Source organism: Pezoporus wallicus, unplaced genomic scaffold, assembly GCF_028554395.1.
Source record: "Pezoporus wallicus isolate ANWC-B61680 ecotype Strahan unplaced genomic scaffold, APGP_CSIRO_Pwel_v1 contig_9123, whole genome shotgun sequence".
Taxonomy (NCBI): domain Eukaryota; kingdom Metazoa; phylum Chordata; class Aves; order Psittaciformes; family Psittacidae; genus Pezoporus; species Pezoporus wallicus.
The window spans coordinates 689,865-704,391 of record NW_026641571.1 but is presented as its reverse complement, the minus strand read 5'-3'; the positions used below and the strand labels follow the sequence as shown (position 1 = coordinate 704,391).

The 14,527-nt window shown below is 63.4% G+C and overlaps 2 protein-coding genes across 2 annotated transcripts in view; one reads left to right on the top strand and one right to left on the bottom strand.

The window, feature by feature from the left end:
* Positions 1-14,527, top strand: part of SHISA4 (shisa family member 4) — a 69,476-nt gene that overhangs the window by 17,295 nt on the left and 37,654 nt on the right. The gene's annotated exons all lie outside the window — the stretch shown is intronic.
* Positions 4,778-12,640, bottom strand: SARS1 (seryl-tRNA synthetase 1). Its single transcript, XM_057424462.1, has 11 exons — positions 12,491-12,640; positions 10,386-10,456; positions 10,210-10,290; positions 9,758-9,916; positions 7,754-7,897; positions 7,419-7,574; positions 6,042-6,263; positions 5,784-5,913; positions 5,285-5,442; positions 5,066-5,195; positions 4,778-4,971 (listed from the first exon to the last, which is right to left on the bottom strand). Exons 1-11 carry the CDS (start codon positions 12,624-12,626, stop codon positions 4,811-4,813), a joined length of 1,548 nt encoding a protein of 515 aa, XP_057280445.1. The 5' UTR covers positions 12,627-12,640; the 3' UTR covers positions 4,778-4,810.

The window sequence follows — 14,527 nt, the reverse complement described above, 5'->3', positions numbered from 1 at the left end:
GCACACACGGGGAGCACACACACAGAGCACACACAGCACACACGGAGCACACACGGAGCACACAGGGAGCACACACGGAGCACACACGGAGCACACACGTAGCACACACGGAGCACACGGGGAGCACACACGGAGCACACACGGAGCACACAGGGAGCACACACGGAGCACACACGGAGCACACACGGAGCACACACGGAGCACACAGGGAGCACACACGGAGCACACAGGGAGCACACACGGAGCACACACGGAGCACACACGGAGCACACACACAGCACACACGGAGCACACAGCACACACGGAGCACACACGGAGCACACACGGAGCACACACGGAGCACACACGGAGCACACACGGAGCACACGGGGAGCACACACGGAGCACACACGGAGCACACACGGAGCACACACGGAGCACACGGGGAGCACACAGGGAGCACACAGGGAGCACACACGGAGCACACACGGAGCACACACGGAGCACACACGGAGCACACGGGGAGCACACACGGAGCACACACGGAGCACACACGGAGCACACGGGGAGCACACGGGGAGCACACAGGGAGCACACACGGAGCACACACGGAGCACACACGGAGCACACGGGGAGCACACACGGAGCACACAGGGAGCACACACGGAGCACACACGGAGCACACAGGGAGCACACGGGGAGCACACACGGAGCACACACGGAGCACACACGGAGCACACGGGGAGCACACACGGAGCACACAGGGAGCACACACGGAGCACACAGGGAGCACACAGGGAGCACACCGGGAGCACACACGGAGCACACACGGAGCACACTCGGTAGCACACTGGAGCACACGGAGCACACAGGGAGCACACACGGAGCACACAGGGAGCACACAGGGAGCACACAGGGAGCACACACGGAGCACACACGGAGCACACAGGGAGCACACACGGAGCACACACGGAGCACACACGGAGCACACAGGGAGCACACACGGAGAGCACACACGGAGCACACACGGAGCACACACGGTGCACACTCGGCACACACGGCGCACACAGGGAGCACACTCGGGAGCACACACGGAGCACACACGGAGCACACACGGAGCACACACGGAGCACACACGGAGCACACACGGAGCACACAGGGAGCACACACGGAGCACACACGGAGCACACAGGGAGCACACACACAGAGCACACACGGAGCACACACGGAGCACACACGGAGCACACACGGAGCACACAGCACACACGGAGCACACAGGGAGCACACACGGAGCACACACGGAGCACACACGGAGCACACACGGAGCACACAGGGAGCACACACGGAGCACACACGGAGCACACACGGAGCACACACGGAGCACACTGGGAGCACACACGGAGCACACACGGAGCACACACGGAGCACACAGGGAGCACACAGGGAGCACACACGGAGCACACACGGAGCACACACGGGGAGCACACACGGAGCACACACGGAGCACACACGGAGCACACACGGAGCACACACGGAGCACACACGGAGCACACACGGAGCACACAGGGAGCACACACGGAGCACACACGGAGCACACACGGAGCACACAGGGAGCACACACGGAGCACACACGGAGCACACACGGAGCACACACGGAGCACACACGGAGCACACAGGGAGCACACACGGAGCACACAGGGAGCACACACGGAGCACACACGGAGCACACACGAAGCACACACGGAGCACACGGGGAGCACACACGGAGCACACACGAAGCACACACGGAGCACACGGGGAGCACACACGGAGCACACACGGAGCACACACGGAGCACACAGGGAGCACACAGGGAGCACACACGGAGCACACACGGAGCACACACGGAGCACACACGGAGCACACAGGGAGCACACACGGAGCACACACGGAGCACACACGGAGCACACACGGAGCACACGGGGAGCACACAGGGAGCACACACGGAGCACACACGGAGCACACGGGGAGCACACAGGGAGCACACACGGAGCACACACTGGAGCACACGGGGAGCACACAGGGGAGCACACACAGAGCACACAGGGAGCACACACGGAGCACACACGGAGCACACACGGAGCACACGGGGAGCACACAGGGAGCACACACGGAGCACACAGGGAGCACACAGGGAGCACACACAGCACACACTGGGCACACACGGGACACACACGGGGAGCACACACAGAGCACACAGGGAGCACACACGGAGCACACACGGAGCACACAGGGAGCACACAGGGAGCACACACGGAGCACACACTGGGCACACACGGGACACACACGGGGAGCACACACAGAGCACACACGGAGCACACACACACACGGAGCACACACGGAGCACACAGGGAGCACACACTGGGCACACACGGGACACACACGGGGAGCACACAGGGAGCACACACGGAGCACACACTGGGCACACACGGGACACACACGGGGAGCACACACAGAGCACACAGGGAGCACACACGGAGCACACACGGAGCACACGGGGAGCACACAGGGAGCACACACGGAGCACACACAGCACACAGGGAGCACACACGGAGCACACACGGAGCACACACGGAGCACACACGGAGCACACACGGAGCACACAGGGGGAGCACACACGGAGCACACACGGAGCACACACGGAGCACACACGGAGCACACGGGGAGCACACAGGGACACACGTGAAGTACACGAGGAGCACACACGTGTACAGCGCACACAGTCACCTTGCACATAGGCACAGGCAGGGAGCACGTGTGGGTCGTGCGCATCCTGCACACACAGAGCACACACGTGTGGAGCGTGTCCATGGGGGCACATGCAAAGCACACAGAGCACGGATGGGCTGCACACATGGGGGGGAACATGCGACCACACACAGGGGGTGCGCACATGAGAGGCACGCGCGCACTTTGCACATACATGTGAACCGCACATACATGTGAACTACACACACATGAACCACACACAGGGGAGGCACACACTGTGCACACACAAACAAGGTGCACGCATGCACATACATGTGAACCACACGAATGGGAGGCACACACTATGCACACACAAGGTGCACGCATGCACACACATGTGAACCACACACACAGGAGGCACACGCTATGCCCATACAAAGAACATGCGTGCATGCATGCACACACATGTGAACCACACGCACAGGAGGCACACGCTATGCACATACAAGCAGCACGCATGCACACACACGTGAACCACACGCACGGGAGGCACACGCTATGCACACACAAGGAGCACGCATGCACACACACGTGAACCACACGCACAGGAGGCACACGCTATGTACACACAAGGAGCACGCATGCACACACGTGAACCACACGCATGGGAGGCACACGCTATGCACACACAAGGTGCATGCATGCACACACATGTGAACCACATGCACGGGAGGCACACACAATGCACACACAAGGTGCATGCATGCACACACATGTGAACCACACGCACAGGAGGCACACGCTATGCACATACAAGGTGCACGCATGCACACACAACCACACACGCGGGAGGCACACGCTATGCACATACAAGGAGCACGCATGCACACACATGTGAACCACACGCACAGGAGGCACACGCTATGCACATACAAGGAGCACGCATGCACACACACGTGAACCACACGCACAGGAGGCACACGCTATGCACACACAAGGTGCACGCATGCACACACACGTGAACCACACGCACAGGAGGCACACGCTATGCACACACAAGGTGCATGCATGCACACACATGTGAACCACATGCATGGGAGGCACACGCTATGCACACACAAGGTGCACGCATGCACACACACGTGAACCACACGCACAGGAGGCACACGCTATGCACACACACACAAGGTGCACGCATGCACACACACGTGAACCACACGCACGGGAGGCACACGCTATGCACATACAAGGTGCACGCATGCACACACATGTGAACCACACGCACAGGAGGCACACGCTATGCACACACAAGGTGCACGCATGCACACACAGGTGAACCACACGCACGGGAGGCACACTCTGTGCATACAGAGCACACGCATGGCCCACAGCACACGCATGGACTGCGCACACGGGGGGCACTCGCTCTGCACGCAGAGAACACGCGTGGACCATGCACATGGTGCGCACACACACAACACCCCCGTCCTTACTGCAGACGGTGACACCCCATAACCAGTCCCCATCCAGCCCCATTGCACCGGGATGCGCCGGGCACCCCGGGGTGCTGCGGCTGCAGAGCGCGTGGGTTGGGGCTGCGGAACGGGTCTGACGGGTGTTGGGGTTCAGGGACCCCCCCCCGGCACCCGGTGACGCAGCGGAGCCTCTCCCAGCGCCGGCGCCTGCCGGGGCCTAACCGGCTCCTGGGGTGCCGCAAGCGGGGGGGGGAACACGCTTTGAGTCCCTCCCCAGCACCCATGGGTGCAGAGGGGGGCACAATGGGGTGCCAGAGCCAGCAGCCCCCCCATAGAGGGGTGAGATGGGGACCCCCCCCCCCCAATCCCTCCTCTTGGCCCCAACACAACAGCTCAGCAATTCCCAGCTTTATTGCACGCATGGAGAAGCCAGTGGTGGCCCCAGGATGGGGGGAGCACATGGTTGGGGGGGGGGGGGGGTCCCCAGCCCCGCGCGGCGGGGGGGGACACACACATGGAGCCCCAGCAGCATCAGTCCCAGGCTCGTGATGAAGGGATTCAGGTGGCCCTGAAGGTCCTGGGCTGGGGGGGGGGTGTCCTGAAGGTCCCAGGGGTTTGGGGGACCCCCTTCAGGCACTGTTGACCCCCATGTTCTGCATCTGCTCCTCCAGCACAGGGTCTGTCCCCCCCCCGGAGCGCTTCTTGCCCCCCTCCTGCTGCTTCTTCTGCTTCTTGGATTGCTCCTGCTCGATGGGCGCCGGCCTCACGAAGGGGATCAGCTCCCGTAGGTCTGGGGGGACAGAGAGAGAGGGGGGGATTTGTGTGTGTATGGGGGCAGCACTGGGGAGCAGGCAGGGTGCTGTGGGGAAGTGTGGGGGGGGTACCTGGGGGCATGAAGTCCCGGAGCTTCTCCGGGATGCGGATGCCCTCCTGGGTCTGGTGGTTCTCCAGGATGGCGCAGATGGTGCGGGTGGTGGCACACATGGTGGCGTTGAGCATGTGCACGAACTCCACCTACGGCAGGGCCACGGTGACAGCCGAGGCAGGGGGGGGAACCGAGGAAGAGGAGCAGGACCAATTCCCCCCCCCCAGGTCGGGCTCACCTTGTCCATCATCTTCTTGGTCTGCCCGTAGCGGATGCGCAGGCGCCGCGCCTGGTAATCGGTGCAGTTGGAGCAGGACACGAGCTCCCGGAAGGCTCCGGATCCCGGGAACCAGGCTTCCAGGTCCAGCTTCTTGCTGGCAGCGTGGTTGAGGGAGCCTGGGAGGAGATAGGGATGAAGGGGGGGGGGGGGGGGTCCTGCTGCTCCTCATCCCCACCTCCCCGAACCCAACTCCAAGCACACCCAGCCCTGGGGATGGAGGGCGCCGTGTCCCCCGGTGCGGCACAGGGACGTGATGCTCCAGGGAAGGAGCGTTCAAACGGGATCAGTGTCCCGGCACAGCTTCCACTCAGCACATCCCTTGGGAAGCGGAGCCAGGGCAAACATCTCCCTCCTCCCCTCTGGGGCCTCCCCATTGCCATGGGGCACAAGCAAAGAGCCGGAGCTGGGAAAGCAAGGAGACGGCTTGAGGCCACCCTATGACGCCGGCGTCCCATACCCGAGACAATGTTGACGACGTGGTAAGGGATGCCCAGGGACTGGTAGAACTCCTCCGCCGTGGCCATCATCTCCTCAAAGAGCTCCCAGGACTTGTTGTCACGGGGGGAGGCGTAGACGAACTGCTCGATCTAAGCCGGGATAACGGCAGGGCCCGGGGCCCGGTGTCGGCACCGGGAGCAGCCCCGTTTCAATCCCCCCCCCACCACCACCACCACCACCACCACCACCTCCAGGAACGCTGTTTTGGTGGGCTCACCTTCTCGAACTGGTGCACGCGGAAGATGCCGCGGGTGTCGCGGCCGTGGGAGCCCACCTCCTGCCGGAAGCACGTCGAGAGCCCCGCGTACTTGAGCGGCAGCTCCTCGGGCCGCAGCCACTCGTCGCGGTGCAGCGCGGCAATGGGCTGCTCCGACGTGGCGATCAGGTACTTCTCGTCGATGGAGCTGTCCTCGGCCCTCTCGCTGCCTTTGCCGATCACCTGCGGGGTGGGGGGGACACACCGAAGAGGCTCCGTTCCCCTCCTTGTGCTGCCTGCACGCAGGTTGGGATGCAGGGATGCTGCGGGGTGGGGATGGAGGTAGGGGTCTGCAGAGCCCTGTGCGGCTCCTTGGCATCAAGCTGGGGTGGGGGGGCCTAAGGACAGGGGGTCCAGGGGAAGATGGACCCCAAAATACGGGGTGAGACCATGAAGGTGACACCATACATATGGGGTGACACCGTAAATATGAAGGGGTCAGCAGACAGGGGATTCCAGGGAAGATGGACCCTAGAGATACGGGGTGCAGAGAAAGAGGGACCCCAGGAATAGGGATTCCAAAGGAAGATGGACCCCAGGGATAGTGTCCAAAGGAAGATGGACCCTGGGTATAGAGGGTCCAGGGAAAGAGGGACCCCAGGGACTGGGAGCCCAGGTGGAGATGCTCCCCCCCCAATATGGGATGCAGGGACGATGGACCCTGGAGATATGGGGCGCAGAGAAAGAGGGACCCCACAAATAGGGATGCCAAAGGAAGATGGACCCCAGGGATACAGTGGCTAAAGATGGACCCTGGCTATAGAGGGTCCAGGGAAAGAGGGACCCCGAGGGATTGGGAGCCCAGGTGGAGATGCTCCCCTAAAATATGGGATCCAGGGAAGGTGGACCCTGGGGATATGGGGTGCAGAGAAAGAGGGAGCCCAGAAATAGGGATGCCAAAGGAAGATGGACCCTGGGTATAGAGGGTCCAGGGAAAGAAGGACCCCAGGGACTGGGAGCCCAGGTGGAGATGCTCCCCCCCATATGGGATCCAGGGAAGATGGACCCTGGAAATATGGGGTGCAGAGAAAGAAGGACCCCACACATAGGGATGCCAAAGGAAGATGGACCCCAGGGATACAGTGGCCAAAGATGGACCCTGGCTATAGAGGGTCCAGGGAAAGAGGGACCCCAGGGACTGGGAGCCCAGGTGGAGATGCTCCCCCTGATGTGAGATCCAGGGAAGATGAACCCTGAAGATTGGGGTTCCCGGGTAAAGATGGACCCTGGGCATTAGGGCTGTACAGGGCGCTGCCGGGCAGCGAGATTCCAGGCGTCTGGAAGCAGCGTGGCTCCGTCGGGAAGCCCCGGAGCGCCGTCGGGCGCCCAAGGCCTCACCTTGTAGAGCTCCTCGTCGAACTGGCTGAGCTGGGCCACCTCCTGCATGACCTCCTTGCGCATGAAGAAGGGGGTGTACACCGGCGTGTAGCCCTTGGCACGCAGGCTCTGCAGCGCGTACTGGATGAGCGCCTGCTCCAGGAACACCAGGGGACCCTGGGGACGAAGGGAAGGCACCTCAATAGGGGGACAAATAGGGGAGCCATGCACCGAGACAGCCCTCCCCGCTCAGCAGATGCTGCTGTGGATGCAGGGGCTCCAGCACTGCTCAGAGCCTGCTCCCCCCAATTCCTTGTCTCTCATCCCTGTTCCATGGGGGGTATTTGGGCTCCCACCTTAAGGAAGTAGCCCCGGCTGCCGGCCACGACAGCGCCCTTCTCGCCCTCGTAACCGTCCACCATCACCACCAGATCCACGTGGGAATACTTCTTCCTGCAGCTGCAGTCGCCCCAGACCCGCTCCACTTTGTTGTCCGCATCCTGCATGGAGATGGGAGAAGGGAGGAAAGGGGGGGGGGGGGAGCCCCATCACCTCGGGGCCCGCTTTGGGATCCCAGACCCCAGAGCCTGGAATGCCAGCTCTCATCCCGGCCGCTCGCTCACTGTGCAGCCCCTTGGCAGCCGGCCCTGGCCCACTTGTGAGCTCCCAGCACAATATTCCCTGGGGATGAATGGAGGCGGTGCAGGGAGATCCCAGCCCCCCCGTTTCCCATGGATCCCCCCAACAATGGCCGTGTCCAGCGCTGCCTGAGCTGCTCTTTGTGTGCTCCCGGCGGGATAACGCTGCCTTGGCATGCACGTCCCATTCACCCTCCCCACAGACGGGGACTGCCTGCCAGCGCCTGGCGGGCGCTGATGAACCGGCACAGCCAGCTCCTTGTTCCTGCTCCTTGTTCCTGCTCCTTGTTCCTGCTCCTTGTTCCTGCTCCTTGTTCCTGCTCCTTGTTCCTGCTCCTTGTTCCTGCTCCTGTCCCTCCTTGTTCCTCCTTGTTCCTGCTCCTTCTCCCTGCTGCTCCTTGTCCCTGCTCCTTGTTCCTGCTCCTTCCCAGCTCCTTGTTCCTGCTCCTTCCCAGTTCCTGCTCCTGTCCCTGCTCCTTCTCCCTGTCCCTGCTCCTTGTTCCTGCTCCTGTCCCTGCTCCTTGTCCCTGCTCCTTGTTCCTGCTCCTTGTTCCTGCTCCTGTCCCTGCTCCTTGTTCCTGCTCCTGTCCCTGCTCCTTGTTCCTGCTCCTTGTCCTGCTCCTTGTTCCTGTCCTGCTCCTTGTTCCTGCTCCTTGTTCCTGCTCCTGTCCCTGCTCCTTGTTCCTGCTGCTCCTTGTCCCTGCTCCTGCTCTCCTTGTTCCTGCTCCTTGTTCCTGCTCCTGTTCCTCCTTGTCCCTGCTCCTGTCCCTCCTTGTTCCTGCTCCTGTCTCAGCTCCTTGTTCCTGCTCCTTGTTCCTGCTCCTGTCCCTGCTCCTTGTTCCTGCTCCTTGTCCTGCTCCTTGTTCCTGCTCCTGCTCCTGTCCCAGCTCCTTGTTCCTGCTCCTGTCCTGCCCTTCTCCCTGCTCCTCCCTGCTCCTTGTCCCTCCTGTCCCTGCTCTTTGCTCCTGTCCCTGCTCCTTGTTCCTGCTCCTTGTTCCTGCTCCTTGTTCCTGCTCCTTGTCCCTGTCCCTGCTCCTGTCCCTGCTCCTGCTCCAGTCTCTGCTCCTTATTCCTGCTCCTTGTTCCTGCTCCTTGTTCCTGCTCCTGTCCCAGCTCCTTGTTCCTGCTCCTGCTCCTGTCCCTGCTCCTTGTCCCTGCTCCTTGTCCCTGCTCCTTGTCCCAGCTCCAGTCCCTGCTCCTTGTAACTGCTCCTTGTCCCTGCTCCAGTCCCTTCCCCTGTTCCAGTCCTCGTCCCTGCTCCAGTCCCTGTCCCTGTCCCAGCTCCGGTCCCTGTCCCTGCTCCTTGTGCCTATCCCTGCTCCGGTCCCTGTCCCTGCTCCAGTCTCTGCTCCGGTCCCTGTCCCTGCTCCAGTCCCTGTCCCTGTCCCAGCTCCGGTCCCTGTCCCTGCTCCTTGTGCCTATCCCTGCTCCGGTCCCTGTCCCTGCTCCAGTCTCTGCTCCGGTCCCTGTCCCTGTCCCCGTCCCAGCTCTTGTCCCTGTCCCTGCCCCAGTCCTTGTCCCTGTTCCAGTCCCTGTCCCTGCCCCTGTCTCTGTCCCAGCTCCGGTCCCTGTCCCTGCCCCAGTCCCAGTCCCTGCCCCAGTCCCAGTCCCAGCTCCAGTCCCTGTCCCAGCTCCGGTCCCTGTCCCTGCTCCAGTCCCAGTCCCAGCCCCAGTCCCTGTCCCAGTCCCAGCTCCAGTCCCAGTCCCAGCTCCGGTCCCCACCTCATCGTTGCTGATGGGCACCGAGGGATGCAGGAGGTTCCCGATCTCCCGGAGGCTCTCGAAGCGCTCTGCCTCCAGCCTCACGCGCTCGGCATCGCACTTGAGGATGGCTTCATGGATGAGGAGCCGGATCTGCTTGATCTGCGAGACCTGCAGGGCCTGCGCGGGGCCATCCCGGCTCATCCCGGCTCCAAACCCCACGGCCACGCGGAGGGGACACGGAACGGACCCAAGCGGGGCTCTGACAGTGGGGCAGGAGCCCCCCATGGCCGGGAGGGAAGCGCAGCGGGCAGGGAGCGCCGGAGGCTCTAAGGAAGGGCACGGAGCCGGTCCCTGCTGGGGTGGCGCGGGGCAGAGGGGATGCTCCCGGCGGGGGGGGGGCTCAATGCATCCCCCCCTCCCCTCGCTTTGGCCACCATGGGGTGATGCAAAGGGGCAGGGCTCACACTCACCCCCAGCACCTCGGCCGTGAGCTCATCCAGGTTCCGTGCTCCCTCCGGGATGGACTCATCCGTCCCCACCGGCTCCTTCCTCTGCAGAGGAACCCGCGGAGGGTGGGGATGCAGCCCCAGGGGGAGAGCATCCCCCAGGAGATGCCCGCAGGCAGGGGCAGCCCCTCGGGCCTCACCTTCATCTTGTCCCCGATGGTTTTGCTGCAGAGGTTCTTCAGCTTGTTCAGGTTATCGGCACGGAACCGGCCTGGAAACCAAAGGGGAAGGAGCCACGGGGGTGGGAATGGGGCTGGGATCCCCCTGGGATCCAGGGGTTGATGCTGTGAGGGGCAGAGCTGTGGGGTGCAGCGGCTGCCGCACAGGGGTCCCGTTTGGAAGCACTGATCCAGGGGGCCCGACCTGGCTGGGGCCACTGTGCACATCCAGAGCCACGGGGTCTGGGTGCATCCATGGGGTCTGGGTGCATCCATTGGGTCTGGGTGCATCCATGGGGTCTGGGTGCATCCATGGGGTCTGGGTGCATCCATGGGGTCTGGGTGCATCCATGGGGTCTGGGTGCATCCATTGGGTCTGGGTGCATCCATGGGGTCTGGGTGCATCCACGGGGTCTGGGTGCATCCATGGGGTCTGGGTGCATCCATGGGGTCTGGGTGCATCCACGGGGTCTGGGTGCACCCATGGGGTCTGGGTGCATCCACGGGGTCTGGGTGCATCCACGGGGTCTGGGTGCACCCATGAGGTCTGGGTGCATCCATGGGGTCTGGGTGCATCCATGGGGTCTGGGTGCATCCACGGGGTCTGGGTGCACCCATGGGGTCTGGGTGCATCCATGGGGTCTGGGTGCATCCATGGGGTCTGGGTGCATCCACGGGGTCTGGGTGCACCCACAGGGTCTGGGTGCATCCATTGGGTCTGGGTGCATCCATTGGGTCTGGGTGCATCCACGGGGTCTGGGTGCACCCACGGGGTCTGGGTGCACCCACGGGGTCTGGGTGCACCCACGGGGTCTGGGTGCACCCATGGGGTCTGGGTGCACCCATGGGGTCTGGGTGCATCCACGGGGTCTGGGTGCACCCATGGGGTCTGGGTGCACCCATGGGGTCTGGGTGCATCCATGGGGTCTGGGTGCACCCACGGTGTCTGGGTGCACCCATGGGGTCTGGGTGCACCCATGGGGTCTGGGTGCATCCACGGGGTCTGGGTGCATCCACGGGGTCTGGGTGCACCCATGGGGTCTGGGTGCATCCACGGGGTCTGGGTGCACCCATGGGGTCTGGGTGCATCCATTGGGTCTGGGTGCACCCACGGTGTCTGGGTGCACCCATGGGGTCTGGGTGCACCCATGGGGTCTGGGTGCATCCACGGGGTCTGGGTGCACCCATGGGGTCTGGGTGCATCCATGGGGTCTGGGTGCACCCATGGGGTCTGGGTGCATCCACGGGGTCTGGGTGCATCCATGGGGTCTGGGTGCTCGAGGAGGGGACCAGGGGGGTCCCCCTTTGTGCCTGCAGGTGCAGCAGCCGCAGCCGCTCACCCCCAGACCCCCCCCCAGCATCACCCCCATGGCACGATCCAATCCTGCAGTGGGGTTGCATCAGCCGGGGGGGGGGGGGGGGGGGGCAGCAAGGGCAGGACCCAAAGGGCTCAAAGTGGGGGTGGGGGTTTGGGGCTCTGCTCCCTTTGCTCCCAGCGCCCGCAGGCACCCGAGAGGGGCCGGAGCCCGGGTCCCGCAGCCCCACAGCGCCCTGCGGCAGGCAGGGATGGGGGACCCGGGGGGGGAGCGGATCCCTGCAGGTGACAGTGGGGCTGGAGGCACCGGTGGGGCAGGATCCCGGTGGGGCCGGATCTCAATGGGGCAGGATCTCAATGGGGCAGGGTCTCAGTGGGGCAGGGTCTCAGTGGGGCAGGATCTCAGTGGGGCAGGATCTCAGTGGGGCAGGATCTCAATGGGGCCGGATCTCAATGGGGCAGGATCTCAATGGGGCAGGGTCTCAATGGGGCAGGGTCTCAGTGGGGCAGGATCTCAATGGGGCAGGATCTCAATGGGGCAGGATCTCAATGGGGCAGGGTCTCAATGGGGCAGGGTCTCAGTGGGGCAGGATCTCAATGGGGCAGGGTCTCAGTGGGGCAGGGTCTCAATGGGGCAGGGTCTCAATGGGGCAGGATCTCAATGGGGCAGGATCTCAACGAGGCCGGATCTCAGTGGGGCAGGGTCTCAGTGGGGCCGCGTCCCGTCGTGTCTCCCCTCCCCCCCTTCCCTCCCCTCCCCTCCCCCACGCACAGCTCCGCCAGGCGCCGTCCGCGCGCAGGAGCGCGTCCACGAGCGCGGGGTCCTTGAAGCGGCTCCGCTGCGAGTCCCGGACGAGCCCCGGGTCCCCGCCCTTGTCCGCGCGGAACAGGTCCAGGTCCAGCACCATGATGGCGGCTCCCGCACCCCGCACTGCGCCTGCGCAACCGGCGCGCTGACGGCGGGAGGCGGGGCTTGGGGGGGGGGCGGAGCGAGAGGGGGGCGGAGCGAGGGGAGGTGGGGCGCGGAGCGCCCCCTGGCGGAGCAGCGGAGCGGGAGCGGCCGCGGGGGCACGATAGGGAACCATAGCACCCCATAGAGCACCATAGCACCCCATAGAGCACCATAGCACCCCATAGGGCCCCATAGCACCCCATAGAGCACCATAGCACCCCATAGAGCACCACAGCACCCCATAGGGCCCCATAGCACCCCATAGAGCACCATAGCACCCCATAGAGCACCACAGCACCCCATAGGGCCCCATAGCACCCCATAGAGCACCATAGCACCCCATAGAGCACCACAGCACCCCATAGGGCCCCATAGCACCCCATAGAGCACCATAGCACCCCATAGAGCACCACAGCACCCCATAGGGCCCCATAGCACCCCATAGAGCCCTATAGCATCCCATAGGGCCCCATAGCACCCCATAGAGCACCATAGCACCCCATAGGGCCCCATAGCACCCCATAGAGCACCATAGCATCCCATAGAGCCCTATAGCATCCCATAGAGCCCTATAGCATCCCATAGGGCCCCATAGCACCCCATAGAGCACCATAGCACCCCATAGGGCCCCATAGCACCCCATAGAGCACCATAGCATCCCATAGAGCCCTATAGCATCCCATAGAGCCCTATAGCATCCCATAGGGCCCCATAGCACCCCATAGAGCACCATAGCATCCCATAGAGCCCTATAGCATCCCATAGAGCCCTATAGCATCCCATAGGGCCCCATAGCACCCCATAGAGCACCATAGCACCCCATAGGGCCCCATAGCACCCCATAGAGCACCATAGCATCCCATAGAGCCCTATAGCATCCCATAGAGCCCCATAGCATCACATGGAGCCCCACAGCATCCCATAGAGCCCCATAGCACCCCATAGAGCACCATAGCACCCCATAGAGCACCATAGCATCCCATAGAGCCCCATAGCACCCCATAGAGCCTATAGCATCCCATAGAATCCCATAGAGCCCCCATAGAGCACCACAGCACCCCATAGAGCCCCATAGCACCCCATAGAGCCCCATAGCAAAGCACAGATCCTTATGTCGCCCTACATCACCTACAGTGATAGCAGTGATTGCACTCAATGGAGCCCCATGGAACCTCACGGCACCCCATGGCACACAATGCCAACCCATAGCACCACCATAACAAACCACACCACCCCATAGCACCACCATAGCACCCCATGGCACCACCACAGCACTCAGTGGCACCAACAGTAGCACCCCACAGAAACACCATAGCACCCCATGGCACCCCATAGCACCACCATAGCACCCCATGGCACCCACGGCACCACCATAGCACCACCATAGCACCCCATGGCACCACCATAGCACCCTATAGAGCCCCATGGCACCACCATAGCACCCCATGGCACCACCATAGCACCCCATAGAGCCCCATAGCACCCCATACCACCCCATGGCACCCCATACCACCCCATGGCACCACCATAGCACCCCATGGCACCCCATGGCACCACCATAGCACCCCACGGCACCACCATAGCACCCCATGGCACCACCATGACACCACCATAGCACCACAATAGCACCACCATAGCACCCCACGGCACCACCATAGCACCACCATAGCACCCCACGGCACCACCATACCACCCCCTGGCACCCCATAGCACCACCATACCACCCCCTGGCGCCCCCTGGCACCACCATAGCACCCCACGGCACCACCATAGCACCCCACGGCACCACCATGACACCACCATAGCACCCCACGGCACCACCATAGCACCCCACGGCACCACCATAGCACCCCCTGG

Excerpts from the sequence above, each read along its gene's own strand:
- SARS1 (XM_057424462.1), bottom strand. The coding sequence starts at position 12,626 with ATGGTGCTGGACCTGGACCTGTTCCGCGCGGACAAGGGCGGGGACCCG. Across the intron at positions 10,291-10,385 it reads CCATCGGGGACAAGATGAAG|AGGAAGGAGCCGGTGGGGAC; the intron begins GTGAGGCCCGAG and ends GTTCCTCTGCAG. Across the intron at positions 9,917-10,209 it reads TCACGGCCGAGGTGCTGGGG|GCCCTGCAGGTCTCGCAGAT; the intron begins GTGAGTGTGAGC and ends GGCCCCGCGCAG.